Source organism: Lepus europaeus, chromosome 7 (genome assembly GCF_033115175.1).
Source record: "Lepus europaeus isolate LE1 chromosome 7, mLepTim1.pri, whole genome shotgun sequence".
NCBI classification, from domain to species: Eukaryota; Metazoa; Chordata; class Mammalia; order Lagomorpha; family Leporidae; genus Lepus; species Lepus europaeus.
The window spans coordinates 102,277,327-102,295,263 of record NC_084833.1 but is presented as its reverse complement, the minus strand read 5'-3'; the positions used below and the strand labels follow the sequence as shown (position 1 = coordinate 102,295,263).

At 43.9% G+C, this 17,937-nt stretch overlaps 1 protein-coding gene across 7 annotated transcripts in view; it reads left to right on the top strand.

The window, feature by feature from the left end:
• The window catches only part of USP28 (ubiquitin specific peptidase 28), a 74,136-nt gene that overhangs the window by 48,297 nt on the left and 7,902 nt on the right, over window positions 1-17,937 (top strand). For 4 of the 7 annotated variants that reach the window (XM_062197036.1, XM_062197033.1, XM_062197032.1 and 1 more), the window contains 8 exons: window positions 181-276; window positions 7,120-7,299; window positions 9,271-9,485; window positions 10,543-10,613; window positions 12,101-12,329; window positions 16,095-16,289; window positions 16,860-16,999; window positions 17,158-17,343. In XM_062197036.1, the coding sequence (XP_062053020.1) occupies window positions 181-276; window positions 7,120-7,299; window positions 9,271-9,485; window positions 10,543-10,613; window positions 12,101-12,329; window positions 16,095-16,289; window positions 16,860-16,999; window positions 17,158-17,343 (1,312 nt within the window). The remainder of the gene's footprint in view (window positions 1-180; window positions 277-7,119; window positions 7,300-9,270; window positions 9,486-10,542; window positions 10,614-12,100; window positions 12,330-16,094; window positions 16,290-16,859; window positions 17,000-17,157; window positions 17,344-17,937) is intronic. The other 3 variants (XM_062197038.1, XM_062197037.1, XM_062197035.1) reach the window with 2 other exon arrangements.

Sequence of the window (17,937 nt, the reverse complement as noted above, 5' to 3'; positions counted from 1 at the left end):
TCCTTATCTTATTCTTCATTTGGGGGCAGTGCTCAGTCTTCCATTACTAAGTGTGATATATTTCATGGATACCCTTTATCTGATTGAGGAAGTTTCCTTGTATCCCTAGTTTGCTGTGACTTGTGACTGTGACGTTGATTTTTTTAATGTAAATTGTTTGCGGGATTATCATTTGCTTAGGTACATGTACAGGAGCAAGGAGCTAATTCGCAGTAAGAGGGAATGTATTCGAAAGTTGAAGGAAGAAATAAAAGTTCTTCAGCAAAAACTGGAAAGGTGAGTTGTGCTTAGAAATGTAAAAGATATATTTCAAAAATGCTAGAAGATAGTATATTGGGTATTTTCACCACAAAAATGGTAAATGAGGAGATGGATAAATTTACCCTGTTTTGAACATTAAACAATGTGTATGTGTTTTGAAAAATTACCTGGTACCCCGTAAATATGCACAGTTTTTGTGTTAAAGAAATAAAGTATGGTGCAGTGGCTTAAGCTGCCATGTGCAGCACCAACATCCCCTATGGGCACCAGTTTGAATACTGGCTGTTCCACTTCCCACCCTGCCCCCTGCTAATGTGCCTGGGAAAGCAGCAAAAGATGGCCCAAATTATGGGTCCCTGCACCACGTGGGAGACCCAGAAGAAGCTCCTGGCTCCTGGCTCAACCTGGCCCCGCCATGGTTACTTCAGCCATTTGGGGAGTGAACCAGCAGATGGAGGATCTCTCTTGCTCTCATTCATTTACTCTTGCTCTTGCTCCACCTCACCCCTCTGTAATTCTAAGTTATAAATAAATCTCTTAAAAAAAGAAAAATATTCAAAAGCAATACATAAGCCTGTGATTCAGAGTAAATTAAAAATATATTATTGCATAAACTGAAAAAAAGGGAGAGAGGGAGGTAAGTATTTTGTTATTAGAACTTTATCTATGAGGCCGGCGCCGTGGCTCAACAGGCTAATCCTCCGCCTAGCGGCACTGGCACACCGAGTTCTAGTCCTGGTCGGGGCGCCGGATTCTGTCCCAGTTGCCCCTCTTCCAGGCCAGCTCTCTGCTATGGCCTGGGAGTGCAGTGGAGGATGGCCCAAGTGCTTGGGCCCTGCACCCCATGGGAAACCAGGAGAAGCACCTGGCTCCTGCCTTCGGATCAGCGCGGTGCGCCGGCCTCGCCGGCCGTTGGAGGGTGAACCAACGGCAAAGGAAGACCTTTCTCTCTGTCTCTCTCTCTCTTTCTCTCTCTCTCACTGTCCACTCTGCCTGTCAAAAATTTAAAAATAAAAATAAATAAAAATTCTTAAAAAAAAAACTTTATGAACTTTATAAAATCTGTTCTTTATATTAATAAAAATACAAAAAAGCAGTATAGAAGATGAGTAGAAGGCCGGCGCCGTGGCTCAACAGGCTAATCCTCCGCCTTGCAGTGCCGGCACACCGGGTTCTAGTCCCGGTCAGGGCACCGATCCTGTCCCGGTTGCCCCTCTTCCAGGCCAGCTCTCTGCTGTGGCCAGGGAGTGCAGTGGAGGATGGCCCAAGTGCTTGGGCTCTGCACCCCATGGGAGACCAGGAGAAGCACCTGGCTCCTGCCATCGGATCAGCGCGGTGCGCCGGCCGCAGCGCGCTACCGCGGCGGCCATTGGAGGGTGAACCAACGGCAAAAGGAAGACCTTTCTCTCTGTCTCTCTCTCACTGTCCACTCTGCCTGTCAAAAATAAAAAAAAAAAAAAAAGAAGATGAGTAGAATATTAAAATAAGACAATTTGTTTATATTAAAAATTATTTCTAGTATAAAACTACAGTATTTTATAAAATAGCCAAGAAAAGAATTCTAAAGCAGGAAGCAGCTTTTAAGATCAGTTAATGAGGGCCTGGCGCCATGGCACAGTGGGTTGATCCTCCGCCTGCGGCGCCAGATCCCATATGGGTGCTGATTTTAGTCCCGGCTGCCCCTCTTCCAGTCCAGCTCTCTGCTATAGCTTGGGAAAGCAGGAGAAGATGGCCCACGTCCTTGGGCCCCTGCACCCATGTGAGAGACTAGGAAGAAGCTCCTGGCTCCTGGCTTCGGATTGGCGCAGCTCCGGCCGTGGCAGCCATTTGGGGAGTGAACCAACGGAAGGAAGACTTTTCTCTCTGTCTCTCCCTCTCACTGTCTGTAATTCTAACTCTCAAATAAATAAATAAATAAAATCTTTTTTAAAAAAAATCAGCTAATGAGGGCCAGTGCTATGGCACAGTGCATTAAGCCACTATCTGCAGTGCCAGCATCCCATGTGGGTGCTGGTTTGAGTACCAGCTGCTCTGCTTCCAATCGAGCTCCCTGCTAATGTGCCTGGGGAAGCAGTGGAGGATGGCCTAAGTTCTTGGGACCCTGTACCCACGTGGGAGATCTGGAAGAACCCCTAGCTCCTAGCTTTAGCCTGGCCTATCCCAGCCCTTGCTGTTGTGGCCATTTGGGAAGTGAACCAACGGATGGAGAATCAATCTCTCTCTCCCTCTCCCTCTTTTTCTCTGCAACTCTGAGTTTCAAATAAATAAATAAATCTTTAAAAAAAAAAAAAAACAGCTAATGGTATTTATGGGAAGACAGCAGTCAGGTTAAACAGTGCCAGGTCACGTGGTTAGTTATTGGCTAGTGTACTGAGGAGAACCTAAATTCTGATTCTGTCGCCTGTTAGTTTTTGTTTTTTCTGCTGCCCTTGCCATCATTGTCACAGACATGGGAGAGAGCTGTCGCAATGCTCCAGTCCACTTGCTTTTGAAAGGCACTTTCTTTTTTTTTTTTTTTTTATAGGCAGAGTGGATAGTGAGAGAGTGAGACAAAGAGAAAGGTCTTCCTTTTTGCCGTTGGTTCACCCTCCAATGGCCGCTGCGGCCAGCGCACCGCACTGATCCGAAGCCAGAAGCCAGGTGCTTCTCCTGGTCTCCCATGCGGGTGCAGGGCCCAAGCACTTGGGCCATCCTCCACGGCACTCCCGGGCCATAGCAGTGAGCTGGCCTGGAAGAGGGGCAACTGGTATAGAATCCGGTGCCCCAACCGGGACTAGAACCCGGTGTGCCGGCGCCGCAAGGCAGAGGATTAGCCTGTTAAGCCACGGCGCTGGCCCGAAAGGCACTTTCTGAAGTGTCCAGGGAAGCTAACAATATTGATGCTCTCCCTAGAGTAGTGATCACTGATTACAAGGACCAATATTTGTGACAATAGAATCCTTCATCTTAGAGAAGAATCTTTGCTTTGTTCATTTTGCACTTGACTATTTCTTGATTTCCTTAGGAGGAGTCAGTGTAATTTCTTACTCACCCAGGTAGATTGCATTGATTTAGCATTTAGATAGCATTTCCCCCTTTATCTACTTAATTATTTCTGTCCTGTCACCACCCCACCTCCACCCACTGCATTGTGAGGTCATCCATTTCCCTGAGGGGTAGCACTTTCCGTACCAGGCCCCAGATGGGCCAGGCACTCTCGCTGTCTTCGCCCACTCGGGAAGGACTTACCCAAGATGTGAGCAGTCCCCTGTCTGTCTGAATAGAGACTTGAGCTGAAGGCTGACTCAGATCCTGTCGCAGAAGTGATTCACAGGGTTCTAAAGTATGGCGGAGTTTTACTTTAAAAGCTTCAGTGAAGCTGGGAAATCCATTATTTTTATGTAGCAAAATATATCAGATACTTTATAACTCAAAAGTAATCAGTAACCAACCAGACATTTTGACTTACTTAGGTTTCAAAATAGAGTATAGGGGCATTTTCTTTAATATACTATTACTTTTGTTTTTAAAATAAAATGACTTTAAATTTCAGATACTTTTATTTGTTTACTTATTATTAAGTAATATTTACTTATGACACACCCCTGGGAAGATAAATAAGAAATTTTAATGAGTATCATTAAATAGTAGAAATGAGATACGGGGATAGGTGACATTATGAACTGACTTAAACCTTTCTTGTGTTTACATTTTCTTTTTAAAGATTTTATTTATTTATTTGAGAGGTAGAGTTACAGACATGAGAGGGAGAGACAGAGAGAAAAGTCTTCCTTCCGTTGGTTCACTCCCCAGATGGCTGCAACAGCCAGAGCTGCATGGATCCGAAGCCAGGAGCCAGGCACTTCTTCCTGGTCTCCCATGCGGGTACAGGGGCCCAAACACTTGGGCCATCTTCTCCTGCTTTCCCAGGCCATAGCAGAGAGCTGGATTGGAAGAGGAGCAGCCAGGACTAGAACCAGCACCCATATGGGATGCCGGTGCTGCAGGTGGAGGATCAACCTACTGCGCCACAGTGCTGGCCCCTTACAAACATTTTCATACAAAGTCTGTGCATTACTTTTATCTTTTAGAAATAAAAATGTTCCCTATTTCTGCTCTAAGATAATCTTAAGATAACATTGAAAAATAAGATTTCTTGTATGCAGTATAGACAACTGTTTTGAAACCATCTTTGCTCTGATTCTGCTAACCAGAACAGGTGTTATACTGCATGAAGTAGTTGATCCTAAAAGTTTTCTGAAGGAATTCAACAGAAGATCATAAAATGGTTATGTTATAAAATTGAAGATGAGTTTCTTAGAGAAAGAATTTCCTTGGAATGTCACATAAATATCATATTAAAACAAAACAAGCTTGAAGGGGTACAGATGTACAGTGATGACTTAAATCCCGTGACAGTACCAATGCTGCAGTGCATACGAAGTTTGAAAGATAGAGTTTAGATAAGCTGATAATAGCAGAAATAAAAGCAACAAAATACATTTAAGGAAGAGAATAGTACTCTTAAGTTTCTTCTACCTTTACATGTTTGAGATCCTTTTAAATGAGAGCCATAACTCTGACATACAGATTCTAATTCTGTTTCTCCTTTGCTGTGTACCCTTGCTCATGGGCTTGACATTGAATGGCATTGTGCTTTATTTTCCACTGACATTTTCAAGTTATAATATCCTTTTGATGCAGAAACAAATGGTTTTCTTTCTTCTGAGTTTTTTTCCTGTTTTTTTCTTTGACTTTTATTCAGAGAAGAAAAACGTGAAGGTCCTGTGTCACTTGGTAATTGGAATCCAGGAATTATGTGTTTACCTATGCCAGCCATTTAAGCTCTGCCTACTTTGGTGAACTCTAGTTCACTGAACTAAATCCCTTTATTGAGTATAAAGTAATGTTCTAGTTATGGTAGGCTATTGAATATTATTAAAACATGTGGGGTTTTTTGTTCATACTTGAGATATTTATTATTTATTCATCCTAAAGAAATCTATAATTTACATGTGGTCTATGCCATTGAGTGGTTGCATGAATAATAGGGTATTTATATCCCTGAAGAAGAAAGATTTGCTAGTTGCCTTAAGCTCTGGCACGTATTGCTTCCTACAGTTTCCCATTTCCAGCTTTGTTTCTCTAATTTTGCTCTGTTGTAAAGTAGTTGGCTACAGGGTAGCAAAAACAGATGATGCTCAAGTTCTTGAGTTCCTGCCACCCAGATGGGAGATTCTGATGGAATTCTGGGCTCCTGGCTTCAGCCTGGCCTAGCCCTGACTGTTGCAAACATTTGGGGATTGAACCAGCAGATGGAGAATCTCTGTCTTTGTTTTTCTACCCTTGAAATAAAAATAAAGGGTACCAAAGAAAGAAACCCTTTGGCACTAATTCATCAGAATTTATTTTCAGATTTGAATACTAGTAATCTATCTATTTACCTTTTTTTTTTTTTTTTTTTTTTTTTTTTTTGAGAAATGCATAGGAGAGTGAGGGCCCTATTGAAAAGAGAGAAGGAAATCTGGATTCATACCAAGTATCAGGAGCCAGCCACGTGGAGAAGCATGTAAGCCAGGAAGCTTGGGGCAGATGGCCCGAAGGCTATGCGCCCTGGAGGCGCAGGGAGCACAGGCCCACACTGGCAAAGGCCAAAAAAACAAAGCACTGGGCCCACCAGGTCGCCGGCCTTTAATCCACTTTCAAAGGGGAGTGGTTAATTAACCTGATTGGCCAGTGGGCACACAGGTGTGATCAGGTAGGAGCATGAGGTCACACAGGGGTGTGGTGTAGGCGTGGTCTTCCAGCTCACAAACCTGATCGATTTTATCCTGTGTGCCTGCCTGCATCATTCCCCCCTCAGAGACTTCATTCCCTTAATCCTAAGAGAATTTGAAGGGCATAGAATCATCTATCTTCTGTGGCTTAGTGGGCTAAGCCTCCACCTGCAGTGCCAGCATCCCATATGGACTGTACCTCTTCCAATCTGCTCTCTGCTATGGCCTGGGAAAGCAGGAGAAGATGGCCCAAGTGCTTGGGCACCTGTACCCACGTGGGAGACTTAGAAGAAGCTCTTAGCTTCAGATTGGCTCAGCTCCAGCAGTTGTGGCCATTTGGGGAGTGAATTGGCAGATGGAAGACCTTTCTCTCTTTCTCTCCTTCTCTGTAACTCTACCTCTCAAATAAATAAATAAAATCTTTTTTTAACTTTTTTTAAAGATTTATTTGTTTATTTGAAAGTCAGAGTTACACAGAGAGAGGAGAGGCAGAGAGAGAGAGAGAGAGAGAGAAAGGTCTTCCATCCGCTGGTTGACTCCCGAGATGGTCACAATGGCCAGAGCTGTGCTGATCAGAAGCCAGGAGCCTGGAGCTTCTTCTAGGTCTCCCACTTGGGTGCAGGGTCCCAAGGACTTGGGCCATCTTCTTTGCTTTCCCAGGCCACAGCAGAGAGCTGGATCGGAAGTGGAGCAGCTGGGTCTCGAACCGGCACCCATATGGGATGCCGGTGCTTCAGGCCAGGGTGTTAACCCGCTGCACCACAGTGCTGACCCCATAAATAAAATCTTTTAAAAAACAGACAAACCCAGAAACAGCTTATTTTTCTGACCAGAGCCTAAATGTGATATGACATTGAAAAAAAAGTAGAAGTGGCTGGCCTTTGCTTATTAGTAGCCTGCTTGTAATGTTTCCTGCCAGATAAAAAAACTTTCGTGTTAATAACTTTTGCTTTTGTAGGTAGAGAATTTTTTCCCCATAGATTGTGTGTGTGACTTGGTAATCGTTGCCTCAACTTCACAAATGAGCCCATCCATCTACTCTGCGTGCCGTAAGCTGAACTGTTTCAGCAAATGGTCAGGTACCACTGTCTTTGCCTCTCAGGTATGTGAAGTACGGCTCAGGCCCCGCCCGGTTCCCGCTGCCAGACATGTTGAAATACGTTATCGAATTTGCCAGTACGAAACCGGCCTCAGAAAGCTGTGCATCTCAGAGTGACACATGTGTGGCTTTGCCACTTTCTCCAGCGCACTGTGCAGTTTCTGACCTGACCGCCAAGGAAAGGTAATGCAGACAACTGTTTTCAGTGGCATCCATTTTTTTCCTTGGTTTCATTTGCACTGTGCACTGTCTTTCCATCTAGCTGTCCCTCAGTGCCTAAGAGCGCCAGGAGCTATGGGCTCGTCTTGCTGGTGCGACTTTGCCAGCTGGGCGTGGTGCAGGGTCATCATTCCCTCCAGTGCACTGGGCCTGCCCACAGGGTGCTTGGGTTGGTCTCAGCCGCCTTGTGCTGTCTGGGGTAGTGTTCCTGCTGTACTGGGGCTATCTTGTGCTGAGCTACAATCACACTGCTGCTCAGGGCCTTTTTTGGAGGGAGATTCAGGCCTGTCCTTCCCAAACATTTCACACCCATCTGCTATGAAGTATGTATGACTAAGTAAGCATCCAGGAGACTTATTCATGAACAGAAAATTAAAACATGAAAAAGAACTGGCTAGAAATTGAACAGGACACCCTGTGTTGTGAAGAAGTAAGGCGGCCAGCTCATGTGAGCCCTCTGATTCTAGTCCAGCTCAGCCACGTGCCATCTGTATAACCCAGACCAACCACTGGGGTCAGCTTAGGTCACATTTGGTGCATGTATGTCCTGGCTAATAAAGATACTGGTACCCATTTTTTAAAAAATGAGGTTTTTGTGTAAAAAACCCGACCGTTCTGTCTAATATCATCCTACCTCCCCACACAGTATTGATATTTATATTGTTAGATTTTTAAAGTTGCTGTGTGTACCTGTGGGTGTGATGGGAGATTGCAATATCTAATCTCTTGTGCTTATTTTTCCTTATCTGTGGGTCCCTAAAGAAAAGAGGTTTCCTCCATTATTTTGTATGTGTGAGAATGTGGGAGCAGGGAGTGAGGGTTTCTTTTAAATCAAAGTTAATGGGAATGTATGTGCTTTAGTTTTGGTATGAAACAGAAAGCTAAGTATAACTAGAAGCTGACATTCGTGCTGGTTTGTATGTGTGCAGTTCTCTGTTTAGTGAAGGTTGACTAGTAGCTAGGTTAGTTTCTGCCTTCTGTACCTTATTCTCTGTTAGTGTACAGCAGTCATGTCAAGAAGTTAATATTGGGGCTGGCGCTGTGGCTTAGTGTAAAGCTGCCACCTGCAACACTGGCATCCCATATGGGCACTGGTTTAAGTCCTGGCTGCTCCACTTCCAATCCAGCTCTGCTGTGGCCTGGAAAGGAGTAGAAGATGGCCCAAGTCCTTGGGTCCTTACACCCAAGTGGGAGACCTGGAAGAAGCTCCTGGCTTCGCATCAGCGCTGCTCTGACAGTTGCGGCCATCTGGGGAGTAAACCAGCGGATGGAAGATCTATTTCTCTCTCTCTCCCTCCACCTCTCTGTAACTTTGCCTTTCAAGCAAAATACATAGATCTTTTAAAAAGAAGTTAATATTTATGCTTTGTAGATGAGATATTAGATTACTTTCCTGAAGCTAATCCCCCTTCCTTGGGTGCTTAGCTCTAGAGTGATGGAGCTGACCTCTGCCAAGGTGTCGCCGTGTGCGTCCTCGTGAGCTGGGTGTCCAGCCTTGCTCCTTTCCTGTAAGGAGAGTCTCATGCCAGTCAGTTACATCTTGGAAACTGTAGTTAATCTCTTGATTTCCAGGCCCAGCCCTCTATCTTCCCTGTCTTTATGAGAAGGCTTCATCCTTGATGACTAGAGATCATGAACCCTAGAACTGGGTTTAGATTCTTGTCTGTCACCTACTGTTCGGGCGAACTTTGTTAAATCACTTAATTTCTTTACACTTAGGTTGGTAATTGATAAAATGGAGATAGTAGTAGTGTCTGCCTCAGAAGCAAGTTGTGTTATGTAATATTCATATGAAGTTTGGCTCAATAGTTTACAGACTTAACACTCACTAAGTAATAGCTGTTCTTTGAATTTTACTTAGGGCAGCTTGCCAAGGTGTTTTTGGAAATTATCATATGAGTATTTTTGGTTTTTTGGTTTTTTGTCTCCCTTCAGTGCAAGTTCAGAGAGCTCTTCTCAGGAGGCTGACAGTCCGTTTTCTCCTGAGGATGGTCCACACAAGTCTAAGATAATGAGTAAGCCACATACACCTCGGTCTTCCACGGAAATGCCCGAGCACCCTGCTCCTCGCACGGTCACGGACGAGGAGATCAACTTTGTTAAGACCTGTCTTCAGAGGTGGAGGAGTGAGATTGAACAAGATATACAAGGTTGGCTCTTTTAACATTTGTCAGTTAACTCCTGGCCTTTGCTGTTGGTCGGGCTAGTTGGGGGTCAGGCAGCGTGGCTGCACTGGCTGCTGTTGCTGGATGTGCTGTTGAACTTGGGCCTGGTAATCATGGCTGCTTTTGTACTTGCTGGTGCCCTGTATGGTTGGTTAATACCCCCATCACACAGCAGGCGGAAGAGCCCTCTTGTATTCCCCCCTCAGTATTTTTGGAAATTCCTAGAAGTTTAGACACTCAGGATCACTTTGCTGGGATTTGTCTGAATCTGCTAATCTCTGTTCCTGTAGTTTCCATGAACTTTGACCCAGACTTAAAATTTAGCTCACCTGGATTTCCACTTTTTAAAGTCTTTCTGTGTAAAGCATGCTTTACTGAGAGTCTTTGAACAGTTCACACATTGGACAATTGAATTATGCGGCATTCTGCTCTGAATAGGCCTTTGGCCTCCTTGCCAAAATGTGTGGACCATGCCTGAGGCTTTCCTCTCGCCTTTTGTCTGGGGAGCAAAAAGACAAGTGAAACTCCAGATTCTTCCCAGTTCTTACTCAGCAACAGTTAGCTCTGCCCTTTGTTCTGCTTTCTTATTTCAGATCCTGTTGCTGGGACGTAAGGAGGGGTCTTCAGAAAGTTCAGAGAAAATGCATAACATGAAAAACTGTGTGACTTTCAAAGTTTTTTGCACCAAAATAAGCAATCTCTTAATTCCATTTTCAACAAATTGCATTTTAAAGTACCCTCACATATTTTACAACTAAGTGACCAATTAAAGATCTTTTCCTAAATAGAGATGATTTCCTCTTTCAGAAATTTTGGTGCCAATTATAAATGATAATTTTTTAAATTTTTAATGTGATTGTATTGAACTATAGCCTTCCTAATCTGAAGGACTAGTTCCTTTAAAACTAGTTATTACTTTGTGGCTTAAAGAGAGATGTTGAAGTCAGTCAAACTGTACAGAGAAGCAGCATCGTTTACTTAGTGGAAGCAGGCTTTGTGACATGGAGCAAGGTGATCTTAACAAGGTTTTCTTTTTTAACAGATTTAAAGAATTGTATTGCAAGTACCACACAGACTATTGAGCAGATGTACTGCGATCCTCTCCTTCGCCAGGTAGAGTAGAAATTGATGGGGAAATGGGCAAGGCATGTGCTAATGGTAGATAAAAAAAAAAAGTGAACCTCATAGTTTTCTTTGAAAAAGAGTGAGAATCTCCCCCATATCAGAATGGACTTAAAATACAAATTGGTAATAGTCTGTTTCTTCATTTTAGGCTAAAGGAAGCAATATAGCTTTTTACCAGCAACAGAATTGAAGCATTATTTTGTTTCTGCCACATTATATTTTTATATAACGGAAAGAATGACTGTCAGATATTAATAAAAATTTCTCATAAATGGTAATTTAAGTAGTGTGGTGGGGAAGCTGAACTTGGCATTGGTTATCCATCTTTTCAAAGGTACCCTGGTCCTTTGTGATCCTTTGTTTACCAGCATTCTTTCAAACTTTTTTCTAATCACTTGTAACTGTGAAAGGGAGTTAGGCAGGACAGATGTTCCTTTTTTCAAACAAAACTTCGAAGTATTTTATTTTACTTATTTGAGAAGCAGAGAGATTTTCCGTCCAGTGATTCATTTCCCAAATGCCTGTAACAGCTGGAATTAAGCCAGGCTGAAGCCAAGAGTGAGGAGCCCAATGTGAGTTTTCTGCAAGGGTGGCGGGGACCCAAATACTTGAGCCACCACCTGCTGCCTCCCAGGGTGAGCATTAGCAGAAAGCTGGAATTGGAAATGGAGCCAGGACTTGGAACCCAGACATTCTGGTATGGGATATGGGCATCTCAAACTGTGTCTTACTGCTAGGCTAAATGCCTGCCCCAGAAATTCTTACTGTCCTCATAAATCTTTGTTTATATTGGCATTGTGGGCCTGGAGGAGATAAGAGCCTCTGGTCACGGCATGTTCTTGCTATGCCTTTTGTGTGAGTAGACAAAATGGTCAGCATGGCTGTGAGAAGAGAGGTGTTTTTAGAATGGCACTGAAGCACAGTTCTGTTGCATGATAAGAGTGCACTGTGTAAATCAGGGGGTTCCCCGTTCTCCCTTTTGTGTTATTTCAAACATCTCCACTGCCAGTAACAACATGTCAGGGTAGTGGAAGTTTGATTTGATTCTGTCGCTGGCTTTCTTTCATGCATACTTACTTAACAGGTAAGCATTGCTCTGTTTTCTCACATTGGAAAATACACACCCTTTCCAGTTATTTAGACAAGCTGGGTTTTGAATTGGAAGGATAAATAGGTCTGGGCTATCTTTGGTTTAGATTTGTAATTGTAGTTTAGGGCTAACAAAATCTTCAGACAGATCATCTAGTTCTGTTGTCTGTTTTTAAAAATTGAGGTACTGAAACATAATTGGTAGACTCTTAGGCTATATTTTTGTTCTTCTTGAATTAACAAGGTGTTTTGATGTGAACCCCATTTGGAACACATTTGAATAATCATTTTTTCTCTGATAGTTGAAAATTATTTTGAATTTTAATAAAATGAATTTTATCAGATGACTTGTTCAACCTAACAGGAATGTCCTGTCTGATTTGCAGGTGCCTTATCGTTTGCATGCAGTTCTTGTTCACGAAGGTCAAGCAAATGCTGGACACTACTGGGCCTATATCTATAATCAGCCCCGACAGATCTGGCTCAAGTACAATGACATCTCTGTTACTGAATCTTCCTGGGAAGAACTTGAAAGAGATTCCTATGGGGGCCTGAGAAATGTTAGTGCTTACTGTCTGATGTATATTAATGACAAGCTACCTCACTTCAATGCAGGTAAAAGTATCTTAGCAGAACCAGAGATTAGGGAAAATCTCTACTACTTCTTTAAAAATTTAAACTACAACTTACTATTATATAATAATGCATTTAAAATATAAATATTATAAAAGGGAGTAAAAAGAAAAAATAAGCTTGCTTTCCTGTGTCACTAATCCTACTCCCCCAGTAAGTATACACTGTGAGGTTTCCTAGGTAGTCTTCAAGAAATAATCTGAGCATGCGCTAGCTTTTATCTATATCTCCCCCTCCCATTTTTTTCCCCAAATGCTATGTTTTTCCATTCAATTCTATACCTTTTTAATTCATTTAACATTTAGCCATCTCTGTTTTCATTAATAGAGGCTACTCATTCTGGTTAGCAATTGTATAACAGTTCTATAACCAGCCTCCCACTGATGGGCTTTTCTAGTTTTTTTTTTTTTTTCCTTTTTTAGTGCATCCTTGTGCACACACTTTTGCACCATTAGAAGGATAGCTACATTTTAAAAATGGATTTTCCTTAACAGTTTCATCCTTGTTATTATAACTGATGCTAAAACCAATAATGATAATTTGTATTGGTACTTTACTCATGCTTTTCCTTTTTTAAGATTTGTTCATTTTCCTGCGCCACGGCTCAATAGGCTAATCCTCCGCCTAGCGGCGCCGGCACACCAGGTTCTAGTCCCGGTCGGGGCACCGATCCTGTCCCGGTTGCCCCTCTTCCAGGCCAGCTCTCTGCTGTGGCCAGGGAGTGCATTGGAGGATGGCCCAAGTCCTTGGGCCCTGCACCTGCATGGGAGACCAGGATAAGCACCTGGCTCCTGCCTTCGGATCAGCGCGGTGCGCTGGCCACAGCATGCCGGCTGCGGCGGCCATTGGAGGGTGAACCAACGGCAAAGGAAGACCTTTCTCTCTGTCTCTCTCTCTCACTGTCCACTCTGCCTGTCCAAAAAAAAAAAAAAAAGATTTGTTTATTTTGTTTGAAAGTCAGAGTTGCAGAAAGAGGGAAAAGGAGAAGGGGAAAAGAGAGAGAGAACTGTCATCCGCTGGTTTACTCTGCAAATGGATGCAACAGCTAGAGCTGGGCCAGTCCAAAGCCATGAGCCAGGAGCTTCTTCCAGGTTTCCCACGTGGGTGTAGGGCACTCTGCTGCTTTCCCTGGTGCATTACCGTGGAGCTGGATCAGAAGTGGAGTAGCCAGGACTCAAACCAGTGCCCATATGGGATGCCAGTGCCACAGGCAGAGGTCCAACTCGCTCTGCCGCAGTGCCGGCCATGGTGCTTTACTCCTTATTGCATGCTTTCAAACTTTATTTCTCTAATAATTTTTGACAGAGAGGTAGGCAGGGTGTAAATTCTTATTACCCTCATTTTCCAGTAGAGTAACAGGTTCCACGAGGTTCTATAGCTGACTGGTCACGCAGGCAGGAAATGCATGGCAGGGCCAAGATTCAGATCCAGTTCTGATTAAATTCTGTGCTGTTCAAGTTTACATTATTCTCTCCTTCCTGTCCCATCTTCTGTGAGAGGTCTTAAGACCAGCGTTTCACATGTGAGGAAACAGAAGGCTTTTTCCTTGAGTATCCGGTCTTTACTGTGTTGCCACGTAAGAAAACGCATAGGCATTCTGCCCAGGCAGCACGTTATGCTTCTAAGGTGCCAGTTTGGTTGGGGAGAAGAGGATGGAGAGAATGATTGCTTAAAAATAACTGATCTACAGGATCACTTGTCTGCATTGTGAAGGCACGAACATCTGCCTGTAGGAGTTACTATACAAATGACTGTGCTAGCTGTGGACAGTTCATAGGAACCTTATTACTGCAAGCATGATTCATTATTAGGTTACAGAAACAAGTGGAACAGGGGCTGGCAGTTGAGGTGCAGGGAGTTAAGATGCCACCTGCAACACCAGTATCCCATATGAGTGATGGTTTGAGGCCCAGCTGCTCTACTTCTTTTTTCTTTTTTAAAGATTTACTTATTTATTTGAAAGTCAGAGTTACACAGAGAGAAAAAGGGAGTAGGGGAAGGGAGGGAGGGGGCTTCCATCCACTAGTTCACTCCCCAGTTGGCCACAACGGCCGGAGCTGCGCTGATCCGAAGCCAGGAGCCAGAAGCTTCTTCCGGGTCTCCCACTTGGGTGCAGGGGCCCAAGGACTTGAGCCGTCTTCTGCTTTCCCAGGCCATAGCAGAGAGCTGGATGGGAAGTGTGCTCCACTTCTGATTCAGCTCCCTGCTAATGCCTGGGAAAGAAGCAAAAAATGGCCCAAGTGCTTGAGTCCCTGCACCCACATGGGACCTGGATGGAGTTCCAGGTTCTTGACTTCAGCCTGGCCCAGCCCTGTCTTTTGGAAAGTGAACCAGTAGACGGAAGAACTCTCTCTCTCTCTTTCTCTGTAATTCTGCCTTTCAAATAAATAAATAAATCTTTTAAGAAAAGAAAGAAAAAAAGAAGCAGCAACTGACATTTGCCTTGTGAAAAGTCTGGTTGATGACAACCATAAGTGAATGTGGTGTTCTGCTACAGGTTTTTAGTCACAGGGTGAGAAATTTGCTATGCCCTTGTATCCTTGCCATTTTTCATCATTGACCATCTAATCATTGCTTCATAGTGCTTTCTGATAGTACTTATTGTCTGAAACTTGAGGAAGTATAAATGGCCTCAAATTTCTCTCTAACCCTCTTGAGGTGAATGGGCATTCTTTTTTTTTTTTTTTTTTAAATTTCACAGGCAGAGTTAGTGAGAGAGAGAGACAGGAGACAGATAGAAAGGTCTTCCTTCCGTTGGTTCACCCCCGTAAATGGCCGCTACGGCTGGCGCTGTGCCATTCCGAAGCCAGGAGCCAGGTGCTTATCCTGGTCTCCCATGGGGTGCAGGGCCCAAGGACTTGGGCCATCCTCCACTGCACTCCCTGGCCACAGCAGAGAGCTGGACTGGAAGAGGAGCAGCCAGCACTAGAACCCGGCGCCCATACGGGATGCCGGTGCTGCAGAAAGAGGATTAACTAAGTGAGCCACGGTGCCGGCCCCAAATGGGCATTCTTAATAATGGGTGCAGTGGTTAAACTGATAATATTTAGCTTGAAATTTCCATTAGATCTATTGATTTTCTAAATTTCTGAGACATACTAGGGGGCTGGCGCTGTGGCAAAATGGGTAAAGCTGCCATCTGCAGTGCCAGCATTCCACATGAATGCTGGTTTGAGTCCCAGCTGCTCCATTTCTGATCCAGCTCTCTATTGGGAAAGCAGTAGAAGATGACCTGATTCCTTGGGCCCTGCACCCGCATGGGAGACTGGAAGAAGCTCCTGGCTCCTGGCTTCGGATCAGTGCAGCTCTGATGGTTGTGGCCAATTAGAGAGTGAACCAGCAGATGGAAGACCTCTCTTTCTCTCTTCTCTATCTGCCTCTCCTTCTCTCTCTGTGTAACTCTGACTTTCAAATAAATAAACAAATCTTAACAACAACAAAAAAGACATTAGGTACATCTAGTAGTTGACCAGTCTCTTCCAAATCCTTACTCTGTCATCCATTCATTTGTTCATTTAACAGACATTTAATGCCTATCTCCAGCATGCCAGGCCCTGTTACTGATGTGCTGTGGTTGTTGGCGTTTTAGTGTGAGGATTTTCTGTATGTATGTATGTATTGTTAGTTGGCGATAAGACAAAAGATGAGATGTCATGTTCTCTTCCTTTTCAGAAAGGTCTTTTTGGCTGCTGCTGGCCTGTTTTGCTGGATAGTGCTGCATTTCACCCCATCTTTGTTTCCCTTCAGAGGCAGCCCCGAATGAGTCTGATCAGATGTTAGGAGAGGTGGAAGCACTGTCTGTGGAACTGAAGCATTACATTCAGGAAGATAACTGGCGATTTGAGCAGGAAGTAGAGGAGTGGGAAGAAGAGCAGTCTTGCAAAATCCCTCAGATGGAATCATCCGCCAGCTCCACATCACAGGATTTCTCTGCGTCACCAGGTGTCTGAGAAGGACCTTATCCATGATTTAGTGACATTCACACTGCACTCCACTGGCCAGTCCTGTGCGCTTCTCCTAAGTGTGCCACAGTCTTCACGACACAGGTCCTATAGAGTTGGTGTTACTCATCTGATGGACCTAATAGTGGCTGTAGATTGTGGCTTCTGATGAGCGGAAGTAATATCTGAAGGACTAGCTACTTGTACTTTCACTACCGTGTAGTTTTGCTTATTTCCCAGCAATGGAGAAACTATGATGGGGCTAGTAGGTAGACTTTGTGAAAACTGTTCTCCAAAGGTTGTCTTCCTCAACACAGATGGCTGTGGCCATAAACAAAGACAACAAAGTTGGATGCACATTAAATTTTACAGAAGCGTCAGCGGGGTTCTTACTGAAGCTGCCATTTCTTGTAGTCATTCATTTCTAGGGGATATTTGCGAAGACTTTTTCAAAAGTGTGTTAGAAGGGTTGTATGTTAGAAGGGTTGTATATCCAGCTGTGTTCATCCTGCTTGCCTTTTATGATGTTGACGTCATCAGATGCTAATACCATTGTACGATTTGTTGTCAGAGCCTTCGGTAGCCTCTTCTCATGGGGTTCGCTGCCTGTCTTCTGAGCATGCTGTCATTGTAAAGGAACAGACTGCCCAGGCGATCGCAAACACAGCACATGCCTATGAGAAGAGTGGTGTCGAGGCAGCGCTGAGTGAGGTGAGAGTGGCAGGGAACCCCAAATTCAAGACCGTTGGGTCTGCAGCAGTAATTTCCAGCATTCTCATGTTTCTGGTACTCTGTGTCTCTGCTGCGTTTAACCAACTCCTCTTTATTTCTCCTGTTTCTCTTACTCTCTCCCCATTGTGCTGCCACAGCTTGAGGAAGCTGAACCTAAGAAGCCCATGCCCCAGGAAACAAACCTTGCAGAGCAGTCAGAACAGCCCCCAAAAGCTCCTGATGCAGAGTCTGCTGCCCAACCTAATTCTGAGGTCTCTGAAGTGGAGATTCCCAGTGTGGGAAGGATTCTGGTTAGATCTGATGCAGATGGATATGATGAGGAGGTACAGAGAAGAGTGCAGGAAGTAGCTGTCTGTTGTCAGTCTTGTATTTCCCTCTCATGTGACTGAATATACTTTTTAAGTGTCTGGTATTTTCTCACTGATGGAGTTAAATGACAAGCAGGCCTGTCTGGCTTTGACCTTGTTACTGTTGTTTAAGGGGTAGTCATGTTCCTCCTGCACAGTGTATGTTTCCACCCAGGCTTGTACTTACGGAGGCCAGTGCAGAAGCCAGAGGCTCAGGAAGCTAGAAATTAATCCCTTTTTGGTATTAAAGAATCAAAAATTGCCTTCTAGGTTTAAGTAGGGAATCTTTGTGTTTTATATTAGTCAGTTGTTTCCCTTCTATATACAAGCATTTCATTTGTACAGTGAGCAAAACACATATGGATTAAAGTCATTCACGTTTTTAATTCTAAAACTTTGGAAAGAGGCTGAAGAATCCCAAGTTATTTGTGGCCTATTTCCTTCTCAGGTGCACTGCACTGAATCACAAATCCTGTTCTTTCCCGTAAAAAAAAAAAAAATTTTTTTTTTTTTTAAATTTTTGACAGGCAGAGTGGACAGTAGAGGGAGACAGAGAGAAAGGTCTGTCTT